The following is a 22,911-nucleotide window of genomic DNA, read 5'->3' as shown; positions in this document are numbered from 1 at the left end:
CGTGAACCAGGTGGGTTTTTAATGAGAATCCAGTAGTTTGACCATCACTGAAACTAGTCACACAGTGACAGAAATGGTCAGGGTTTTTCTTCGAAGATACACAAAAAGCTGGAGTATTTCAGCGGGACAGGCAGCAACTCTGGAGAGAAGGAATGGGTGACGTTTTGGGTCGAGACCCTTCTTCAGATTTTCTTCTGCAGATACAACCTGAACAGAAACCTTGGATTATCACACCAGGGCCTCAGGCGGCATGTTTAATAGCCCACAGCAGAATCACAATCAAATTCAGGGCAGACCAAGAGTAACACGGGCTCATGAGGGCAAGACCAACCTGAAACATTAGGTTCAGGTGCAAGAAATATTAGGTTCAGGTCAACTGCTGTCACACTGAGGCGATCATGACACTTCAGAGTTGACAGAAGTGTAGAGAACTATTTCTAGCTCTGGTAGGCAATTTGGTCAGAATTGGGCCTTCGAGCCTGCTCTGCTGCTGCATACTTCCATGACTCTTCTGACAGGCTGGTCCTGATCAAAGAACCAGGACAATGTGACATCAGGAAGTATTTCTTTATATTAAAGGATAAGTGTCTAGGAAATATTAACGGAAATGTGTCCATACCATGGTGTGGGAAAATTAAGACTTGATGGATGAGCATTCATATCTTTTGTACAACATAGGAGGCCATTCAGCAAATCCCATCAATACTATTCCCTCGAACTACCCTTTACTCTAGTCACGCGCCCAATTCACCCCCTAATTCTCCCGCCTTCTCCCCCACCCCAGGGGCAATTGCCAGCAGTCAATTAACCTATCCAGCAAGTCCATGCGATGTAGGAGGAAAGTGGAGCCGTTGGGAAAATCCACGTGGCCATGGTGAGTTTGAGAGAACAGAAGTAAACTCGGGTGACTGGAGCTGTGCTACAGAGAAAGTCTTTCCAATGTAAAGGGCTTCTCACGTTGAGAACATCCCAATTGGTTTCAATGAATGACAATGAAAATAAAAAGGATTGCAAGTATGTTACTTGCAGATCAGACATGCCAGAACTAATTTGAGGAGCTAAATGGTCTACTCCTGTTCCAGTGTTCCCGTCTTCATTGTCAAGACATAGTTACATTTCTAATCATAAGGGAAATTCTCAATATTAAAAATTAACCCTTGCCTCCCAAGTAAAACGTCTCAACACTGGGCGATCTTCAAAGCACAGAGGCAAAAAGTTCAGGTTATCCAAGAACAGAATAAAATTGGCTTCAGTTCTTTATCCAAATTCCAAAAATATAGTTAATCCTTTTTGAAGGCAGGTAGACAGGTGGTTAGGTGCCAAATGTTGTACTCGTCTTCAATGACCGAGGTGTACAATAGTAGATCTAGGAGCTTATGGTAAAAATGTATAAAGATTTGTTAGGCCACAACTAGAGATTTAGAGCACGTCATACGAGTAGAGTTAGGCCATTCAGCCCATCCAGTCTGCTCCACCATGGCTGATCTATTTTTTCTCTCCATCTCATTCTCCTGCCTTCTCCCTGTAACTTTTGACACCCTTATTAATCAAGAGCCCATCAACGTGCACTTTAAAAATACCAAATAACTTAGCCTCCACAGCAGTCTGTGGCAATAAAATCCACAGATTCATCACCCTCTGGCTAAAGAAATTCCTCCTCACCTCCATTCTAAAAGTTGCATTTTTTTTATTCGGAGGCTGTGCCCTCTGGTCCTAGACTCTAGACATCTGCTCTATCAAGTCTTTCATTATTTGGTAGGCTTTACTGAGATTTCCACATATCCTTCCAAACTTTTGTGTACAATTGTGGTTGTTCCAGTGCAGGAAGAACGCAATTTCACTGGAGTGGGTGCAGGGGAGGTTCACTATCTGAATTAGGAAATTCACTGGAAATAATCTGAAGCTGTTGAAAGTGACAATTTACACTTTTATAAACCTAAATTGTAACAGTTTTGTGCTTTTTGTTAATCACACAACAAAAACCTAACACAGTATAACCGTACCATATTTTATTAAATACAACCAATGCTCTTAAAAAACTCCGCAGAAAGCAAGGGCTGCATCCTAATGTTTTATATGCAACCCACAAAATGGGCACACAGACATCTCTGAAATGCTTAAAGTATCGAAGAGAATAAATCCATTCAAGACATGTACAGGATGTCAGTGTATGGATCTATCTTCAAGAAGGGTACAACGCTGGTTCTGTAATAATTTCAAACATCCAGTACAATGTGAACAAGTTCAAAAGAAAAGCTTAGCTCTGAATTCATCACATTCAAGCTGAAGGGTATTTTGAGACAGATGTAACTATGGAACTGATCCCAATAGAGATCAGTTCCTTTTGGAAATAGTTCGGGGGGGAAACAGGAAAATATCTGTTCCGCAATCCGTATAATAGACGCAGAAGGAAAGTAATTCAACCACTTTGGCAATTCAAGTAGCACTCCAATAAAATGTACCAGCAGCACAAAGGCCAAATGTGGAATCCCATTTTTAATAGGTAAATATCCATCCAGTTAATCACCTTATTCACAAGGATAGTACTGCATTCTAGGCTGCCCACCACATTCGCACAAGACAAAACTCATAGGTAATCAGCTAATAACTAGCAAATGTTTAAATATAGTCTTCAAAATGAGTGGACAAAGAGAACAAGTTAAATATTTATGAACTAATAAGAAACTTGATCAGCAACAGGTTACTGGATTCATTGGAAAAATAAAAGGGTTATTTGAATATGGAAACAATTAACAATTTAATGAGGTACAGGTCTTAAAGCCAAAAGATATATCAAGCAACAGAACCCAGGATATTTCAGAAGTACAATCAAGCTAATTCTCTTCAGTATCGCTGAACTATTTGAATATTTGGTTAATTATTTCATCGTCCAGTTCAGACAGTGCAGCACGAGTTCATTTAACCAAAAAGCCTTTAGGAGGATTAAGGAAGTGGGTTTGAATTGTCTGCTTCTGTTCCAGATCTGACTGGTAACGATCACAGTCAGTGAAATGCTATCCTGCTGGTTGATTCAATTTGTGTCTTTGTGGTCGGTCTTTTAACATGCTGTGAATGCACTTACAGCAGGAAGGAACCATCATGCAAGGCCAATGATAAGATAAAATCATGACCGTCTTTGTGTAAATAAATATAAAAGTGTTTTCTAAGAAATACAAATTGAGTGGTAAAGATTAGAAATCTTCAGTACAACTTGCAATTGTGTCCCCTCCCTTGCCACATCAGGTTAGGTCAATTCAAAACCTGCTCTAGGATTGTCAAAGAGTTTTGCAAGGACGGTAATAAGGGATGCAAAGCTTAAGCCATTGGACATATTAGAGAAAGAGATCAGTCTCTTTATCATTGAATGATATGGAGGGCCTTGATGGTCTTCTCTTTTGATCTTTAGAAGTGATGTATAAATGCTGGCTGCTTGTACAAGTGGTTTGATTGCTGTAGACTGCAGCTTGTATTTATGTACTTTTTCTTGTTTTTCTGCCTCGACCAGTGCGAGCAATCGATACTGATGTAGCCCTCTGGACAAGCCATTACCTTCAAAACTAATAATGACTATAGTGGGTTGAGGAATGTCTACATTATAGTTTGGATTCAGGCAATGCCAGGCAAGATCGTTAATCTGGAGCCCACAATTCAACAGGCGATAAAATGGGCGTTTAACCATTCTTTATGAACTGTTTCTTAAATTTATGCTGATGTACGTTGACACTAAATGCAAATGTGGAAGTTGAAACATCAGTTCTTTACTGTTCCAAAAGTCATACAGGAAGCTGCAACCTGAAATGGAAATCGATTGAAAGGAAACACCCTTCAGCAGAGCTCAACTCAAATAAAAACACACAGCTATTGGCAACTGCTCCTTTTACAGAGTCTAAATAATGTGATTCTATTTAAATAACATATCTGTGGAATCATTTTGAAATTAATTTTGCCTGGAAAATAACTGATTTGTTTCACATGCTGAAATTTGCAGTTAGGATTCAATCTGAAAGCACTTTGAAAAAAATATTCTAGTCTTCATATTCTCTAGTCTTCATATTCACCTTTAATTTACTATCTTTGTGGCCGATACTGAATTTGGTAAAATACTTTGTGCTTCAAACATCAGCAAAATTTTTTTTTAAATGTAGAAACTACTCAAGATAGCCACCGATAAAAAGTCTGCATCAAAATTGAAAATTAGCTGGACAATTGAGGGTCAGGTTAAAACTGTCAATAAACAAGCTTGAAATGAATTCAATATTAAAATAGTGAACAGGTTTTTTTTAAGTGAATGCAAAATTATAACTTTCTTAATAAAACCTGCTCATTTCTATGTGAGACTTCTACAGTAGCTTTTTCCAAGTAGTTATTTTGCAGTTTCCAATAGTCAGGCTTGTAATTAAAAGCAGAGAAGTATTTATATTTTAACCTTATGTTTCATGGTACATTGTTGATATTTCAAGGACCTGCCGAATTCACAGGGTAATTAAAGAACAACTGTAAATCTAAATTCCTCTTTGGTCAACATCAATATGGGAGGGTAATCGCGGCACATTTTTTTAAACACCTTCAGCAACACACTATAAAAGCACCTTCCATATTCTTGTCTACACAATTTTTCTGCACTTTGCAACCCTGAACATTTTTTTTTTTTTTTTTTTTTAATAATGACCCCCCCCCCCTCATCCTCAAAAACTTCAGACAACCACACAAGACAGAGTGTGGAGTCTCACTGTTCTGGTGTAAAGGAGAGCCAAATATATTTTTACATTTTCTTTGTCGACCTCCGTGCAGGTGTTTCGTGACACCAGCAGCTGTGCCAGCTGTTTCTTTGATTTTTGAAACCAATCAGGAAAAGGGAATTTTAAAAAAGCAACGTAGAACTAGTATCACATGTTCTGGTTTATCAGCTAAGATTTACACTTTCTCTATTGACTTTATCGCTCGTGTCCCAACAGTATGCACTATGCTGTAGCATTCCTGAAAATCTGCAATCATCTTTATCCAGCTGCATAACTTTTAATAAAGTTAATCCCACGAGGCTAGAATTTATTGTTAGGGCACATTGTCGAGAGGGTGTTGTCATTGCATGCCCTCAGATTACAGCACAGTGAATTCTGTACAGCTGTATTTCTGAATACAGCTCCTAGAATCTAGCAGCCCGGGACTAGCTGCAGTTCCCAGTTCGGCTCACCTGCCCCAGGTCTGGCTGTAGCGCCCAGGTCGCCTGCGTGCCCCGGGACTGGCTGCAGTTCCCAGGTCACGTAAACTAATTGAAAAAAAACAAAAACGTCTGCGGGGCGGATGATTTTGGGTTATGGACCGGATCCGGCCCGTAGGCCGTAGGTTGCCGACCCCTGTATTAGATGTCAGGCCTCATTGTGTACCCCCCCCCATGTTTTAAAAGCGATTCCTGCCCATGATTCAGTGCACTACAGCACAGCACTAATAGGCACCTAGCACAGCAAAGCACAATGCAATAAGTACACAAAGGTGAATGGGTTTCGTATTCCTCATCAACACTGTGCCTTCAGAAGGATTGCCTTGGAATAGCAACACCTCTTTGCTTGCCAATCTCCCCACTCATTCACACCTTCCAGAAACGAAGGTGAAACTACTATCTCAGAATCTGGAGCCACTCCAATCTCCAGCAAGCAGGCCAAGAACTTGGTACAAACATTTATCTTTGTAAGAGAAAACAAAACTTGCTGAATATGACAGGGGCAGCAAGCTGGCACAGCTGAGAGAGCTGATGTCCCTCAGCGCCAGTGACCCGATTCAATCCTGACCTCCTGTGTGAAGTTTGCATGTTCTCCCTGTGGTTGTACGAGTTTCCTCCAGGTGCTCCGGTTTCCTCCCACATTCTAAAGACGTTCGGGTTCATAAGCTAATTGGCCTCTATAGGTAGAGAGTGGATGCGAAAGTGGGAAAACAGAGCTAGTGTGAACGAGTGATCAATGGTCAGCACGGACTTGGTGGGCTGAAGGGCCTGATCCCATGCTGCATCATTCAATTAATAAAAACCATATCATCAAAAAGATGAATAGAAGTCTGAGCTCCTTTAGAGACCACATTCTCACCCATCAGTGTTCAATGTTCCTCCTGAACAGTTAAAGATTTCTAACATTCTAGTAAGAGATTGCTAGTATTTCACAGCAGAGAAGGAAACTGTGAGTGAACTACCCCACTTAGCCTTATATCCCAAATCACTCCATTTTTTCTTCAAATATTTATCCTTTTCCACTCCAAAAGCTATTTTGAACCCTGCTTCCACCGTCATTTCAGAAGAAGAATTCTAAGCATGTCCTGTCTGACTAATACTACAGCAAACAAAAATCCAAAAGACGCTCTTGGGAATTATCAAATCTATATTCTCTACTTCAGATTTTCCACAGCAGCCTCATACTGGAGTAGGTTTCTAGTATGTACTAGAATAATGTAACCAGAGCAGACTGGACATTCAAAATGAATAGGATGTGAATTTTAGGATACATTAAATGATAGGGTGAAGTTATACAGGTCTTAACAGACCATTAGCACAGGTGCACACTGCAGAATCCATAGTGTCCTTATTTTTCCAATAAAATGTTTTGCGTAACAGGATTTTAAGAAGTTTTTTTTTTTGCGACTGGTATCAATGGAAGTAGTTTGAATATTAATTGCTGCACAATTTCACTCTGAAATCTCAGCTATTGTACAATATAAAGGTCTGCCATAACACAAAGTGCTGGAGGAACTCAGCGGGTCAGGCAGCATCTGTGGAGGGAATAAGATAGGTGACAATTCTGGTCAGACCCTTCTTCAGAATGGTAGAACTCGGGGATGTGAAAAGCTGGAACAGAGAGACGGGGGCAGTTCAAAGCCTGGTAAGTGATATGTAGAAAAAAAAAGACAAAGTGCTGGAGTAACTCAGCATGATGGAGATGTATTTGACCTACTGAGCTACTCCAGCATTTTTTCTTTTTCTGTCTAAGTGAAAGGTGGATACAGGTGAGTGGGGTGCAAACGCTTGCTGTACTTGAGAGTTGGGTCTCAAACGGTTTTCTGGAAGTCTCAGGAAGCTAAAGCAATTGCAAGTAACAGTAATTCATGGCAATCTCCAGTATTTTATCAATCGAGACAGGGTACCCGGCCACTCTTTCAGCTGGGAAATGATGCATGACAGGAGTGAATAAAAACATACAATGCACCACCTGTTTCTTTTGTAATATACTGCTGTATAAATATGCATACCTCTCAGTGGCAAGTCAAGCCTGAGCCAGTCATAAATAAATCAAGGGATGAACAGACATACCGAGAGTGCAAGCTACATCCTGCAAAGAAATATCATCCACCACACAGCAACCAGGTAGAAAGTAACAAAGGGATTCATCTCAATCACACACTTCTGCTTTCGAGAAAACAAAATTCCAAAAGCCGTAACTCTACAGTACTTTGAAATGATGGCTTTTGTACGGCTGCCAGCTCACATCAAAGAGCCATTTACAGGAGTTCTGTTTGTGCTTTCACAGGGCAAAATAGTGAATGAACTTCATTATTTAAATGCAGTTAAATAGTAATGTAGTTTAGTGCAAGATTTTACTGTTAACAAGCTCTTAACTACACATTATCCTGTCTGAAGTGCTGATTCCACAGCAAAAAATTGGCAAACACAAGAATTATTCTGGAAGGAAGTTACTAGGAGATTATCGTCCTTAACCCAAAATCAGAAATATTCTCAATAATGGCTTCATTTGTAGCAAGACAAAAACTAATGATTTTGTAGCTATGCCGAAGTTTGGTCAAATAATTAATAGCTGCTTGATTCTATGGAATTTATTCAAAAAGGTATAACTAAACCTCAGCATAAATTAACACGGGACCCTTAGAAACATCCAGCGAGACATCCAGCCTCCCAGTCCCTAGCCAATGACACACCTGGACAAGATCCAGCGGGGGGGGGGGGGGGGGGGGGGGAAACAAATGACATTTGTTAATCTAATCCAGTTGAGATGATACCGACCTCCCAGTGATGTAGACATGGGAACTGCAGATGCTGATTTACAACAAAAAAAGTGCAGGAGTAACTCAGCAAGTCAGGCAACATCTGTGGAGGACATGAATAGGTCTTTGGTCGGCACCTTTCTTTGGATATTTTTCAATATGTGTCTTTGACGAGTCAGGATCTGCCCCAACCAGGAGACAGTTTTTGCCCAAAGGAATTTAGCAACCAGTGCTTCCTGCATGCAGCAGCAGCCTACTTGCTGTTCTCTGGAAGAGATGTGGTGCATTGGTTCCCACCCACAATCACATGAAGGGCAATGGACACCATTTTCTTAATCAGGCCTCCGAGCAATGCCAGTCACTGCTACACAAATCAGGGGACCCAGATGGAACAGATTAAGCACCATGTATTACATTTCTTGTGCATCCTTTGACAGACAGTAAACTCCTACCACTGGCTTTCCCATCTGGTAAAGCTGTCAAGGTACATCAAAGTTTCAGAAATTATCCTAATTTAAAAAAGAAAACTTTGAAATAATTAAATGTTTCATTAAATTTAAAATCAGTAATCAACAGACTTTAGTCTTAACTTTCTTTCCAATAATCCCACAATTATTTCACAAATGACTGGATTTGTGGATTCAGTATTCGGTTTAAACTGGCCTAAGGTTCGAAAGTGAATTCCCCAGCTACATGATCCACAGGTGGAGGTTATGCAGCAAGACCAGAATCTACACGTCCCAACTTGCAGTAGTGGATTTGCCAACATTTGACAGCAAATCTGGGTCAGTACTAACTGCCTGAGACTCTCCCAGTTTATTCAAATGTCAGACAGAATGTTAAAATCATTCGGACTACTGAGCAACCAGTAATAAACGAAGGGAAAGGGAAAGTGACAGCAGCCTAAAGACTGTAATAAAGAGCAGGACAGTGGCACAGCAGTAGAGCTGCTGCCTTACAGCACCAGAGACTCGGGTTTAATCCTGACTACAGGTGCTATCTGTATGGAGCTTGTACCTACGACAACGTGGGTTTTGTCCGGGTGCTCCGGTTTCCTCCCACACGCAAGACGTACTGGTTTGTTGGCTATGGTAAAAAATTGTAAATTGGCCCCAATATGTGGGATAGTGTTAGTGCATGGGATGATTGCTGATCGTTGCGGACACAGTGGGCTAAAGGGCCTGTTTCTACGCTGCATCGCTAAAATCCAAGTCCCAACAAGTAGAGCTTGGACCTTTGTTGCACTTTCCCCATAACCTCCCTGTCACCCCTCCTATGCCCATGCTTCCCAAATGCATGATTCCCAAGAAATAGATCCAGTAACCAATCCCAGTCTTTGGGTCCCAATCTTTCAATACTTCCCAAAAGAGGCTTTAAGTCAAGCAATAAAGATTTAAATATAGCCTGGGAATAAAAATAGGCCACATATAATTTCTGGAACAGGAGCAGATTTCAACTCATCATAGTGCCCAGACATGCTGAACGCAAGTGACACGCTGGCTTTAGTCCTCGTTACGATAAAGATATTTTGCAGTTTGCTAAATGCACTACCCATAGTGTCTCCATAGTACCTTATGGCATCTGCAAACATAGACTTCATCAGCAGGTCGTAAAATATTAGAAGAAATGTTAGTCGTATGAGCAATAAACAGGATGCTCAAATTTGGCAGTAAATTCTATAAATACCGCAATGCTGCTCAGCTTTATAAATGAAGATTCCTTCAAGCAAATTTCATTCAAATGTAAAACAATTCTGACATAGCTCCTTGTCTAATAATTTCCTAATGTATACATTAAAAGCAGGAAAAAAACTTACAGGACCACCAACACTCACTTAGAAACGTCAACTAAATAGAATTTATAAAACAGTAGTGAATTTTATTCTTGCATTTGGAATGACCATCATTCTCAGAGAGGATAAAAGAAACTGTGGCTGAAACTGCAATCATAGGCAGACGGAGTTGTACAATACAAATTGTAACGATGACTCAAAACAGAACACTGACAAGAGAAAGTGGGCAAGTTTGTGAATGAATTTATCTCCGATATATCTGAGCAAACAAATTCAGTCCATTTAAGATAATTTGAAAACAAGTTGGAAATCTGACAAAGGAGGGTTATGCTGAATTTAAAATCTAATTTACCTGCACATCCATTGCCTTAAAAAAAACCATTAAGGCACTTGGATTAGCCGTATAGTACTCATCACAGAAGATAGTTAACATCGAGACTCACCTACATTTTTAAAAAGATCTGAACTTTCCATATAAGTTTCATGAAAATAACTTAGTGATTACAAATAAATAACAGTTGCGTTTATAGTGAAAGGCAAAATGCTCTCCCCACCCACACTACCAAGCACCTTAAGAATGAACTTAAGATAGGATTTAAATTCAGAGGGAGCCATTGCCCATAAATGGAATGCAAACTTTACTTTTGCTCCCCAGAGATTCTCTTAAACATTATCAGACTTGACCTTGACCGTCTCCGATGACCACACAAAGCCCTACAACTTGCACGATGGTGCAGCGGTAGAGACCCGCTGCAGGTGCTCTCTGCGCGGAGTTTGTACGTTCTCCCCGTGACCATGTGGGTTTTCTCGCTCTATCTCTAGATGAAACTAAAACCAAACTCCTATATTATTCAATGGGACCATTTATTTAAAATTTCACCTGCAACGAGAACTCAACTTTCAACATAGAAAGGAACGAGGCTTCTGACTTCCATTTGTGTTGGAATAAATGGAACAGACTTCTACATGGTGTTTACATGGAGAACCAAACATCAGCCATCAAAAAGGGCTGAAACATGCCAGATTATAGTTGCCTTCAGTACATTCACTGCTAAGAAAGTATTGAAATTATCTGATTGCTTGGTATATTTTACCCAGAATTTTGTTCAAGCCCAAATTTGAATTTGTGAAAATAGAACCACAGACAATTTAATCCAGCCAAAAAAAAAAAACAAAAAAAAAAAAAACAGGTCATCTCTCCAAGATGATTATTTAAATATTTAGGTGATGAATCTGAAGCAAAATCTTCCAATGTGGAAACAAAAATCTTGCCTTCAAGATAAAAGCAGAAGCACTTTGTAAAGGCGTAAAGTGTGCAGTTTGTGACAGGAAGCATTGGAGGTTGGACGTATGAACAAATCTGCATTTTTATAGCACCTCACATCCACAGGGCATCTGAAAGGACTTTCTAATCCAAAATATTATTTCAGAGCGGCAATGCTGTTGTACAGCCATTTCACGTATGCAAATGAATAATGGCGCTATGGGGTCAAGGAAAGAGCGTTCACGGTGCGGCGGCCCTGTTTCCACCAATCTTTCCACCACCACGCACAAGAAGCACAAAAAGCGCAAGACAGACACCATTGTATGCAGATGCCGAGAAGTGTGTTCAGCTCTGGCTGAACAACTTCTAATCTTGTGTGTGGACTCGATAAGAAGATGGCGCTATAATTACACTTTGGCAATCTGACCTGGTGGAACAGTGGTAGCTGGGAGGAGATGAAATATTAAGCCGATCGACAATACAGCGCATCTAATAACGTTTTATGGAGGTGTCGCCCTAGAGAGATTCTTTTGTTTCAGAACACCTCACTAATCTAGTGGTAAAATGGTGAATAAATGCGAAACAGGGAAATCAAACTTGCACCGTCGTCAACCCCCTACTTAGAAAATGCTGAGAACTGTTCAACAGGCTGCATGACTGACTAACAGCCTATCTGGATGAGACACTATTAATGTTACAGGCACATCAGCTAGCATCCTCTGCTCTCTTCATTTGTCCGTGTTGCAGACTAGTTGGCCTGTAAAACAAACACTTTTTGCTGACAACATATTTGAGTAGACTATTGAGTCACAATCTTTCAGCAATCTATCTGCAGCACCTGCTTCCTCGTAAGTAATTTCACAGAAAACACTGCTCCTTTTCTGAGAAATGTGATAACAAGCACGGCTTTCGTTTATGAAACAGGAGATGTGGAACTGATTTATATTTCAGTAGTCAAAGGGTCATGGGCACTTGACGAAGGGTGGGGGGGGGGGGGGTGCCCTGAAAAAAAGGAACAAACAGTACTTGTGTCAGCAGAGTTGAACGCCATCGCTTTCTGACAACATCTGACTGCACAGAGGGAACACATAAAAAGATAAGGAAAGACACAAAGTGCTGCAGTAACTTAGCGGGCTTGGCAGCATCTCTGGAGAACATGGATAGGTGATGCTTTGGGTCAGGAACCTTCTTCAGACTGATTGATCACTCACCTATCTAGATTCTCCAGGGATGCAGCCTGACCCAGCATTTACAGTTCCTCGTTTGTACATGGATATGTCGCTGTACTGGATACACTAATTCAGTTCATGCATCCAAGATGCCAACATCATCCATTGCTTCATCTATACCCTTCCGCATTTCCACATTCAAATATCACATTCCAGTTTTTCAACATTGTTTCTCAATTTGCATCTCAGGCTGGACAGAGTGGAGTAACAAATCCACTAGCAGTTGCCACTCTAATCATCCAAGCACCTTTTCTGTGTAGCAGAATTAGACAGTGAGCTTTGGCCAAGTGAAGAGGGCCCAACCCTCTCCTCATCGAGTGTGCAATGGCACTCACACTAACACTAATCAGAATTATACTAGGAAGAACCAGCATGACCTTAAGATTAGTAATGCACTGTTTCCTCTGCCTATCAGATCTCTCGAGTCATAGAGTTATACAGCACGGAGACTGGCCCTTCAGCCCTACTCAGCTACACCAACCATGCCTAACTGTGCTGGTTCCATTTGCCTGGGCTTAGTCCATATCCCTCCAAACCTTTCCTATCTATGTACCTGTCAAAATGCCTTTTAAATGTTATTGTAGCTGCCACAGCCACTTCCTCTGGCAGCTCGTTCTGTACCATCCACTGTGGGGGAAATGTTGCCCCTCGGGTCACTTTGAAATCTTTCCCCTCACCTTAAATCTATGCCCTCTAGTTTTACATGCTTCTATCCCGAGGAAAAGACTGTAGCTTTTCATCATACCTATTCCCTTCATGATTTTATAAATTTATTGCAGTTGCTGTGTTTTCTTTTCTTAAACTATTTCTCTATAACACTAACCTGAGCTATCAAAGGGGATGATTCTTTAGCTTTTAGCTTTCTCACCCCACCGTCCCCCACAATTAGCATGAAGGGTCCCACCTGAAACATCACCAATCCATGTTCTCCAGGATGTTGCCTGGCCCGCTGAGTTACTCCAGCACGGTGACATTTTTGTATTCATTACTGAGAGTCAACTCATTAAGAAACAATGTTGTCATACATAGGAGTATAGGTAGGCTGTTCAACTGCCGTGTACCTCTATTTGAGATCTGTCCATGACAATGAAGTGAAGGAAACTGCTCTCAATGCCAGAACGGCAGGACCTATTCAAATTGGCATTTGTACATACTAGATAATAGCAAACTCTGAAGGAGCAAATTGCTGAAAGTTAATGTAAGTTACAAAGAAAGTTACTTAAAAACGGAATTTGGATCTAACGAATGGAAAAAGAGAAAGTAATTGACTGCGTTATTCAGTTTTTCTTTCATATCGGGCGCCACGCCTCAGGAGAGGCAAACAGACTCTTCAGAATGACAATAGTGAGAGTTAAAATAGAATAGAAAGAGAGTTAAATGTGGACAGTTTGAACAAACTCAGCTCATATTCAATTGTTTAGCTCGAAGAAGTTTGATAACGTGTCGCCAGAGAAACTACTTACTCCAGTGAGAGTAGGGATAATATATTAAAGTTGCAGCCTCGTATTAAATACATTTAATACATTAAAATTGCAGGTCAATTAGGAGAGAATATTTCACACACTATTTAAACTAAAAGTAATAGAAATGTGGAACCATCTTTTAAAAGCCTGCCTACTCATTTAAGGTCAAGGGCGAGAAATCTTTGATTGGTATGGGGGTGACATGGGAATATGCAGCCTGGGTTCGGATCAACCTTGGCCTAGTGATAAGCAGATGAGCTCAAAAAGCCAACGACCTACTTCAAATCTGGTGCATTAGACCTGAAGAGACTTGGCTGTGAACAATAGCTCGCTAAGTAAGACACTGAGCTTAGATGTGGATAGCAAGCCTGGTGCTTCTCGTAAAACAGTAACAAAAACTGCCCTTTGGTATCCAGATCAACTAAAAGTGCCAAGTCAGCTTGCAGGTATTGCTACCATGTGCTGTGCTGAATCAGAAATACTACTCATATGATGTGCAAAACATTTTGTCACAGGGAGTTGAAAGAGAACTAGTTCCATATTGGCTGAAGAAGTATCCCAACCCAAAATTGAATTCCTTCAATATTCTGTGTTTGGCTCAAGTCACTTGCTCAACCCCACATGGAGCTCCAGCACCAGGCCTGGAGCTGCTACCTACCATCGCTGACACAAGGTGCGTTTCGTTAAATGATACCTGCTTCTTTGAATAAACTTTAAATCTCCATAATCGCAAATCAAAAGGGTGGCTGGCACAAAACTATGTTCATATAATCGTGCACTGATCCCCGTTTGGAATCAATGCAAAGCTAATAGCCAAGTTCCATTCAAAATTATGGGAATTCCAGAGATTCCGAGACAAAATTTCAAGCCCTGTGTCCGCAAGAGTATGCATTTTGCCTCTTGATCCATTAGGCCTTTGTTCAAACTTTAAGAATGCAAGTTGTTTGCCCTACTTTATTTAAGTGGCAAATTTCCAAAATGTCTACCCGATTTATTGTTTTTCTTTGTAATCGAATTATCAGAGGCTTTCCGAAAAGCTTCCTCTATTCTCCGATTAAATCGGATCACAATAGATAAGCAATATCAAACAAAGAAAGTTGAGTTTTCATCAGAGAGGACCTAAACATCCCAGAATTCTGCTCCGGATTACTGTGCAAAGAGTGGTGTAGAAGTGCAAGCACACTTACCAGGGTCAAGTTTGAATGTTATGCACGACAGTCAAACAACTCGCTAATTTACAGATGAAAAGTGTAACTTAGATGAGATTCTGAAAGATTACTGCTGCTTTTGGAATGAAATCCCAACAAGCATTTAGCAAAGGATGCTACTTAGATTAAAAAAGTCACAAAATGGAAATTTAGTATCAGTGCTACATGTTTAGAATGTTGCTGAATTACTAGATCAATAATCATAATCGTACTTTATTAGCCAAGTATGTTTTGCAACACATGAGGAATTTGATTTGCCCTAGTCATACCAATAAAAAGCAACAAAACACACAAAATACATTTTAACATAAACATCCACCACAGTGACTCCTCCACATTCCTCACTGTGATGGAAGGCGAAAAAAAGTTAAATCTCTTCCCTTCTTTGTTCTCCCGCTGTCGGGGCCTAGAGCCTTCCGTTGACGGGACGATCTTGACTCCCGTAGCCGGCGGTCGGGCCCTTCGCGTCGGGATGATCAAGCTCCCGCATCGGGTGGAGGGGGGGGGGGGGATCTCAGCTCCCCCACACTGGACGATCGGACCCAGGGTCGGGGCTGGTTGAACCTTCTGCGGCTTGGAGTTTCCAGACATCTGTCTCTACCCGAGACGGCGAGCTCCTCGATGTTGAAATCAGCAGGAAGGGATCGCAGGCTCCGATGGTAAGTCTACAGCCCCGCGGTGGGGCTCAAAGTCAGTCTCGAGCAAGACCTCCAGCTCCACGATGTTAGGCTGCAGAGCGACCGGAGATATGATCCGGAAAATAATTGCATCACCGGAAAGGTAAGAGATTGAAAAAATATTTTTTTTCCCCCGACCACCCACCCAATAAAAACACACGAAAAACAACAAAAAAGACAAACCGTTGGCGAGGCTGTCATCACTGATGGTGCCACCAAGTGGTATCACGTAGTAATTCATCCAATACAAAAGATTATAGGAGAATTTAGAAACTTGTATAGACGAAAGGCAAAAATTGAACTGCGACCTCAGTTTTACCTACGCCCAAAAGGCAACACTCTCCATCGAAAGAGCAAAACCACATCTGGTTTCCTGGTTACGTGCATTCTGCACTGGTACAGACTGGCTGATTTGGGGGGGGGGGGGGGGGGGGGGGGGGGGGGGGGGGAGAGATAGGGAGGGGAGTGGCAAGCAGGTCAGTCAATTTAGAACAAATTTTAAATTAAGCCCTATACAGACAAACGTCATGCTGCCTGGCAACTTTTCACTTAAGTAACTATACTGATCTTCAATCATTGGTTTTTAAGTAGATTCAGGACCAGGTTAAAGCTGAGCAGATGCAGACACGAATCGAGATACATTATGTTCATTTGCCTTATGCTGTAATCGTCAGAGCTGCACAGGAAAGTCTGCCCTTGCAATTATTGGCCTCCTGCACTTTTGGCTGCAGGTTCGAGGAAGGTTTGCAAGAGCATTTATACTCAGATTGCTGGTTGGAGACGCCCAGCAGATAAACTGCTTAAGCATATTCCTCCCGAGGTCACAGGTTAAGTATGGGTTCCAGGGTGCGTGTGAGCACAGGGCATGGTTGACCAGACCTCAGCAGGGCCTTTCGGCTACAAAAGGTCAATTCCATGAGAAGTCTTGTCCAGTGTAGTATTGTTGGTAAAACTTGCACATTTGGAAAAGGGCAAAAAAAAAGGATCTTATCCGTTTACTGCTTAGTTACTAAACAGCATTTGTAGGTGTTGCATAAGACTAGATGCCCTCCCTTCTCAAATTGGGAATGGTCACATATGGAAGAAAGATACCACAGGCTAATGTTTGAAGGTACTCGTGTGAGGTTCTGCGAGATTCCCAACTAATCGGAGTGCCTTTAAAACCAGGGAAGTGAAACAATGGAAGAACATGCAAGTAATGCTTTCAGGGCTGTGGTTTTAAAGTACAGTCACTTTGTTTCCTCTCACCTCAATTCATTTCTTCATCTTAAGCACTGAACAAATTAAATGCTGGTAAATTATTGTGTTTATTACTTCTGTGTACAACTGCTATTCATTGTCAGACGGCAAAAAGACAGATGCACCAAAAATAGAAGCAAAATCCAGATAAAGGGGAAAAAAATGCATTTCCATGGTAGAAAAACAGGAAACATAGTACATCAAATGTTTATCTGAAAGTCAAAAACTGCAAGCAGCCCTGCCAAACCACTGCACACAACGTAAAGACAAGTGAAAAAACTATTTAACATCTCAGAATTTAACATTCAGCCTTAGCTTTGTGTTCACTTTAGTTCCTTTACAAAGGCGCAGCAATTGAAAGTATATTCTAGATCAATATAACAATAGATTGGACAATTGTTAAATATTGAACTACGACACTATCCAAGAGAAAATCGAGTCACCTCTAATGTGTTGTCAAAGACACACATGCGCGCGCGACACTGACTCGCCTCCCTTCTCCCGGGTGGAACAGTAATATACTACGACTTGTTTCATTCCACAACACAATATACACTCGTCACAATGTGTGCACATTGCCACATTGAAGGGCCAAATTCTAGGCCAGAAAGACTAATTAGCTCCTACTGCATTGATGAAATTTAAAAAGAAAATCTTTGTGGCATTGTGTGAAACGCAGATTAAGTTATTGTTACCCTTGTAACAAATCATTCAGCCCATTATACCTACAGTCTCTTTAATCAGACTGATCAATTAATCCCTCTCTTTCCCTACTTTTCCCTTGTGTGCTGTGTGCCATCCCTTCTGTAGTTGAAAGCTTACCTACAGTCATTGCACAAGGTCGCACATGAGAACCAAATGATCAGGGCACTGAGAAGAGTACAAACATTCAGTAATCTTAACTGGGAACTCTAGACTTCCCTCCCCAAGTCTACCTTCCTCTGTCTATCTCAACCAGCACTTAGTGCCTTGTTTTTGTAAACTGGCACCTGCAGTTCCTGGTGCCTCTCTTTGTCTACTTTATTTTCTTTACTTTCAGTCCTTTCATTGCCTGATGCTGTCTTTTGTTTCGTACAATCACACTTCTATGGGGCAACTTTGTAAGTTTTCCGACGCTAGAAAGACATTTATCAGCGTCTCCAGGAGAAGACAGATGATAGATTAAAAAAAAAAACTCCTTTCATGTTTGATATTGAAGTAATTTTACTTGCTTCAATTAAATATTGGACATCCAGAGAGACCCCTTTCAACAATGAGCAGGAAACATATGGTTAAATATTTATGTAACATCCAGAAGGGCACAACTATATTAATGCTGTTGTTTATAGGACACGAGGGAACATTTCAGTTGAAACACGCTAGTCAGGCAATGTGCCTCACCACACAACTCAACCTTCACCCGCTCTTTAAAAATAACCAAAGTAGGAAATATTCAAACAGATGGTGGCTGCAGATGTGCTGAAAATGTGATCTTCCGCTTCTGTCCACGAAAGCTACAGTACATTAAGAATTGATTTGTAAAATAACATACAAATTTAATTTCAATTATTTCACAGAGATGAGCATTATTTTAAATGTTAGATTTGCCTTTGGAAAAATGAAGCCTAATGTTTCAACTAATAAAATTGATCACAAGGGCAAAAGTGGCCACTTATATTGTTCAATGGAATATTCAAATAATGCCCAATATTTAAATGAAGCAAGTAAAATTACTTCTTCAACATCATAGGGGGTTTACAGTGCTACAACCCGCTATTTTTAATGAATAGCAATCCACATTTTTTTTTAACATGTTGCAATCATTGCTGTCACACAAAAGAAAGGGCAATTACCAAAACATGTGAAAATGCAAAGTGATGACTGTGACACCAACTAATACTATGTGTAGGAAAGAACTGCAGATCCTGGTTTAAATCGAAGGTAGACACAAAATGCTGGAGTAACTCAGCGGATCAGGCAGCATCTCTGGAGAGAAGGAATGTGTGATTAAGAAGGGTCTCAACCTGAAACATCACCCATTCCTTCTCTCCAGAGATGCTGCCTGTCCTGCTGAGTTACTCCAGCATTTTGTGTCTACCAACTAATACTATGCTTGATACCCAATGCATTGATCCCAGCACACTATGAATTGTAAAAGGCATTCAAGTGGAGAGATGCACTGAACATAAATGAACACTGCGGCTTGAGACACTGCTGCAAACACAAAGTACAGCTATCAAATATAAGTCTGCATTCTTAGATCCACAAACATTATTGAACCAGCAGTTACATTGTCCACAAGAATAACAAAGATGCCTCAAATCCCTATTTCAGGAATCCAGATTTTTTTTAATTTATTTTTTATATACACAAACACATTTGTATAAGTTACAAATTTTACATGTGGTTTGTATGTAGCAGAGTGCGATGTAACTTCATGCAAACACCATGGGTTGAACATAGAGGTTATATGTATTTCTAATTATAAACACATTTCCCAGATCATTCGGCATTGTAAATTGGAGGAAATAAACAAAACAAAAAACGGAAATTAGATCACTTCCGCCAATTCCTTATCTTTTCCACAAATTATGCTCGTAGCCATTGAGAGTACAAAAAAAAATTAGTAAACAACTCAATCTATGACTGGTCTTTGTTGACAGAGGGGGGTGGTAACGAGGCTAGGGGAATCCAGGGACTGGTTAGTTTCCAAGAGTGCCTATATCTAGTTTGAGGGAAAAACAGAGGGAAGAGCACTGACCAGGAGTGTTGTGGGATGCATGACATTGAAAATAACATCAAAGCAAGAAACTGGGGCATCAACAGCAGCCACAACACGTTTCAGGACAGACGGACATCATTTACAATTACCCACCAGAAGAAATGACCAAACAAAAAACAGAACCATGCTGCATTGCTTGAAGGGCCTGTCCCACTTGGCAATTTTTTTCGGCGACTGCCAGCGTCATATCAGTGTCGCCAAAAGATTTTGAACATTTCAAAATCCAGCGGCGACAAAAAAAAAAATGTTGTGACACTTGAAAAAAACACCGCGCATCTTACGTCATCATGCCAGGTCACGCTGCAAATTTTTCGGTGACCTGATACGTCAGTCAATGATGCTGGCAACCACTGGGAAAAAAAAATGTTTTTAAATCGCCAAGTGGGACAGGCCCTTAAGGCCTGACATAAGAAAGCATGTATTCAGAACTGGTTCTACAATGTGTGGAACTGATAACAATATCTAGTTAGAACACAAGCAATGAATGAGAACCAAACTCTCCAACCTCTGGACATAGCAGAGACTTATTGCAGATGTTTAGAGGATACCCTGATGATCAAATCAATCATGGAGTTGGTAGATTTGCACAAATTGACTTCATTTCAAGAGATCGATCACAGTCGCTGCATTAAAAAAGGCTGCCAACATCATCAAGGAACCACACCATCCTGGCCACACACTCATTTCTCCGCTGCCATCAGGTAGAAGGTACAGGAGAGCACATCCAGGTTCAGGAACAGCTTCTTCCCCACAGCCATCAGGCTATTAAACTCACTAACAAACAAACTCTGAACTGTAACAGCCTATTGCACTTTATCTGTTTATTTATGTGTATATATATGGTCTATGCTATATAGACACACTGAACTGTTTTGTATTTATGCTTACCATACTCTGTTGTGCTGCAGCAAGCAAGAATTTCATTGTCCTATCTGGGACACAAGACAGTAAACTCTCTTGACTTGACTCGACACTTTTGCCTAATTTATGGATCTCAATTTGTTTGACACAAGCTGCAGCACTTACTGTGCAGTGCACATCATACCCCATAGCAAGACAAAATGTTCACGTGCCACCACTAAAATACTAGCTCAAAATTACAATCCAGCAAGTCAAAAATTAAAAAGGTCACGTCTTTATTCTGCTGGGCTATATCACATCCGTTTAGTGCTGGCAGTGGACCAAGCTAAATGTGAAAACAGATGCTAATGCGAGACACCTCAGGCAGCACAATAGTGCAGATGGAAGAGCTGCTGCAGCACCAGAGACCCCGGTTCGATCCTGACCTCGGGTCTATGTGGAGTATCAACGTTCTCCCTGTGACCGCATGATTTTCCTACATCATCTCAAAGACATGCGTTTGGAGGTTAATTGGCCTTTGTAAATTGCCCCTAGTGTGTAGGGAATGGAAAGAGAAAGTGGAATAACATAAAACTAGTGTGGGCAGGTGATCGATGGTTGGAGTGGGTTTGGTGGGGAGAACAGGCCTGTTTTCATGCTGTATATTTTATTGAACAACACATGCTCATTATCTGTGAATATATTATATGAAGCCCTTAATAATTGCTTAAGCAGATTCCTATAGTGTTTAGAATGGTTCTAAATTCATGATAACTGCTTTAACATAAAACTATCAAAGTCTGCCAGCATAATAAGAGTTCAAATAATCGCTCAACATAATTGACATTGCACATACCTTTGGTGGATCAAACAACTCCAAGATGTATCCACCACCTTCGCAAGACTTTGCCCTTCGCACAAGCAGCCTACACTTTTGCCATCGTGTTCCAATGTCCACGCCGACATCATCCACCACCATATAATTTAAAATGTCTTCCTTGCGGATGTCGTGAACCTCTTCTTTAGACGAAGTTCTTGAACGAGTGAACTTATGAGTCAGGTGTTTCAACCACTCCTTTTCAGGAAAGTTGGCCACGGCAGAAGCTCCTCTTCTTTCAATCACCGTGGAATCTGTGGATTTTCTCCGGAACAGGCCGCGTATGCTGCCCCCCACAGTTCTAGTAAACTGCGTCAGTGCTTTCGGTCGCTCAAGCGAGGGGCACGCAGAAATAGAAACATCTTCAGAGCTTCGGGCTTTCGATGAAAACACAAGGTGTGCATCGGAACCCCTTTCTGATGCCTCAGCACTGTTCACCGCAGCATCCATCTTAGGTACAACCAGACCAGAGGAGCCATCAGGATTCTTCCTGCCAGTCTCCCTGTAATCCTGTACTCCTGTGAAGGGCGCCACAATACACCTGTTCATTACAAATCCCTCCTTTACCTCATTCCTGAAGTACTGCTGAAAGAGATCAGTAAAATACGAAGAAAAGTTTTCAGCCCCTTGCAAGTCGTGATTTGGGCTTTCATTTGCAAACAGCAAATACTGCCTGGCAAATTCCCTGGCAGCAGCATGAGCGTGTAGCTCACAGAACTCTTTCCAGCTACGCGGCTGTGTCGGAGACCCTTGTTCTACAGTGTCGCCATTCATTGCAACATCTGGCACTGTTGGATTACGCTGGAGAAGGAAAAGAGACAAAAGCTACATTAGTGCTTTGGAGAAATGCAAATACAAAATAAAGACGACAAGCAAACAAAAGAAAGTCTGGGTCAAGTGTACAAATGCAAGTATAGATATTGCAACAATTCCTTTTATATACGTAAATGCATGTATTTGTACAATACCCATAGAACATAGGAAACTACAGCACAGGAACAGGTTCTTCACCCCACAATGTCTGTGCCGAACATGATGCCAAGATTTAAAAAAAAAAGACAAAGTACTGGAGTAACTCAGCGGATCAGGCAGCATCCCTGGAGAACATGGATAGGTGACATTTCGGCTCGGAACCCTTCATGACGAAGAGTCCCAAACTGTTCTCCAGGGATGTTGCCTGACCCGTCGAGTTACTCCAGCACGTTGGTGTCTTTTTTTGTAAAACAGCATCTGCTGTTCCTTGTTTCTACAGGATGCCAAGATAAACTATTCTCATGTGCATGATCCATATCCCTCTATTCCCTGCATATCCATGTATTTATGCAGAAGCCTTTTAAACAGCACTATCAAATGGGCCCCCATCACCACCCCTGGTAGCACATTCCAGTCATCCACCACCCTGTGCACAAAAATATGTCCCGCACACCTCCTTTAAACTTTCCCTCTCCTACCTTATCAAAGACCAGAGGGTACGGGTATATCTCCATCCTTCGACAAAGGTTTTGAGTCTACCCCTATCTGTACATCTTAATTTTGTAGACTTCTGTCAGGTCTTTCCTCAATCTCCAGCATTCCACATAA

At 41.1% G+C, this 22,911-nt stretch overlaps 1 protein-coding gene and 1 long non-coding RNA gene across 8 annotated transcripts in view; one reads left to right on the top strand and one right to left on the bottom strand.

Annotated features, from left to right (window-relative positions):
* Positions 1-22,911, bottom strand: part of sh2b3 (SH2B adaptor protein 3) — a 133,555-nt gene that overhangs the window by 97,434 nt on the left and 13,210 nt on the right. For all 7 annotated transcript variants that reach the window (XM_055655807.1, XM_055655804.1, XM_055655810.1 and 4 more), the window contains exon 2: positions 21,310-22,131. In XM_055655807.1, coding sequence (XP_055511782.1) covers positions 21,310-22,104 — 795 coding nt within the window. In that variant the 5' untranslated portion in view covers positions 22,105-22,131. The remainder of the gene's footprint in view (positions 1-21,309; positions 22,132-22,911) is intronic.
* Positions 4,677-7,936, top strand: LOC129709430 (uncharacterized). Its single transcript, XR_008725508.1, has 2 exons — positions 4,677-5,219; positions 5,257-7,936. It is a non-coding gene; the product is annotated as an uncharacterized LOC129709430 (long non-coding RNA).

The sequence above is a fragment of the Leucoraja erinacea genome, chromosome 25 (genome assembly GCF_028641065.1).
Source record: "Leucoraja erinacea ecotype New England chromosome 25, Leri_hhj_1, whole genome shotgun sequence".
NCBI lineage: Eukaryota > Metazoa > Chordata > Chondrichthyes > Rajiformes > Rajidae > Leucoraja > Leucoraja erinaceus.
Note: the sequence above shows the minus strand (reverse complement) of the source record. Positions and strands in the feature narration are given on the sequence as shown.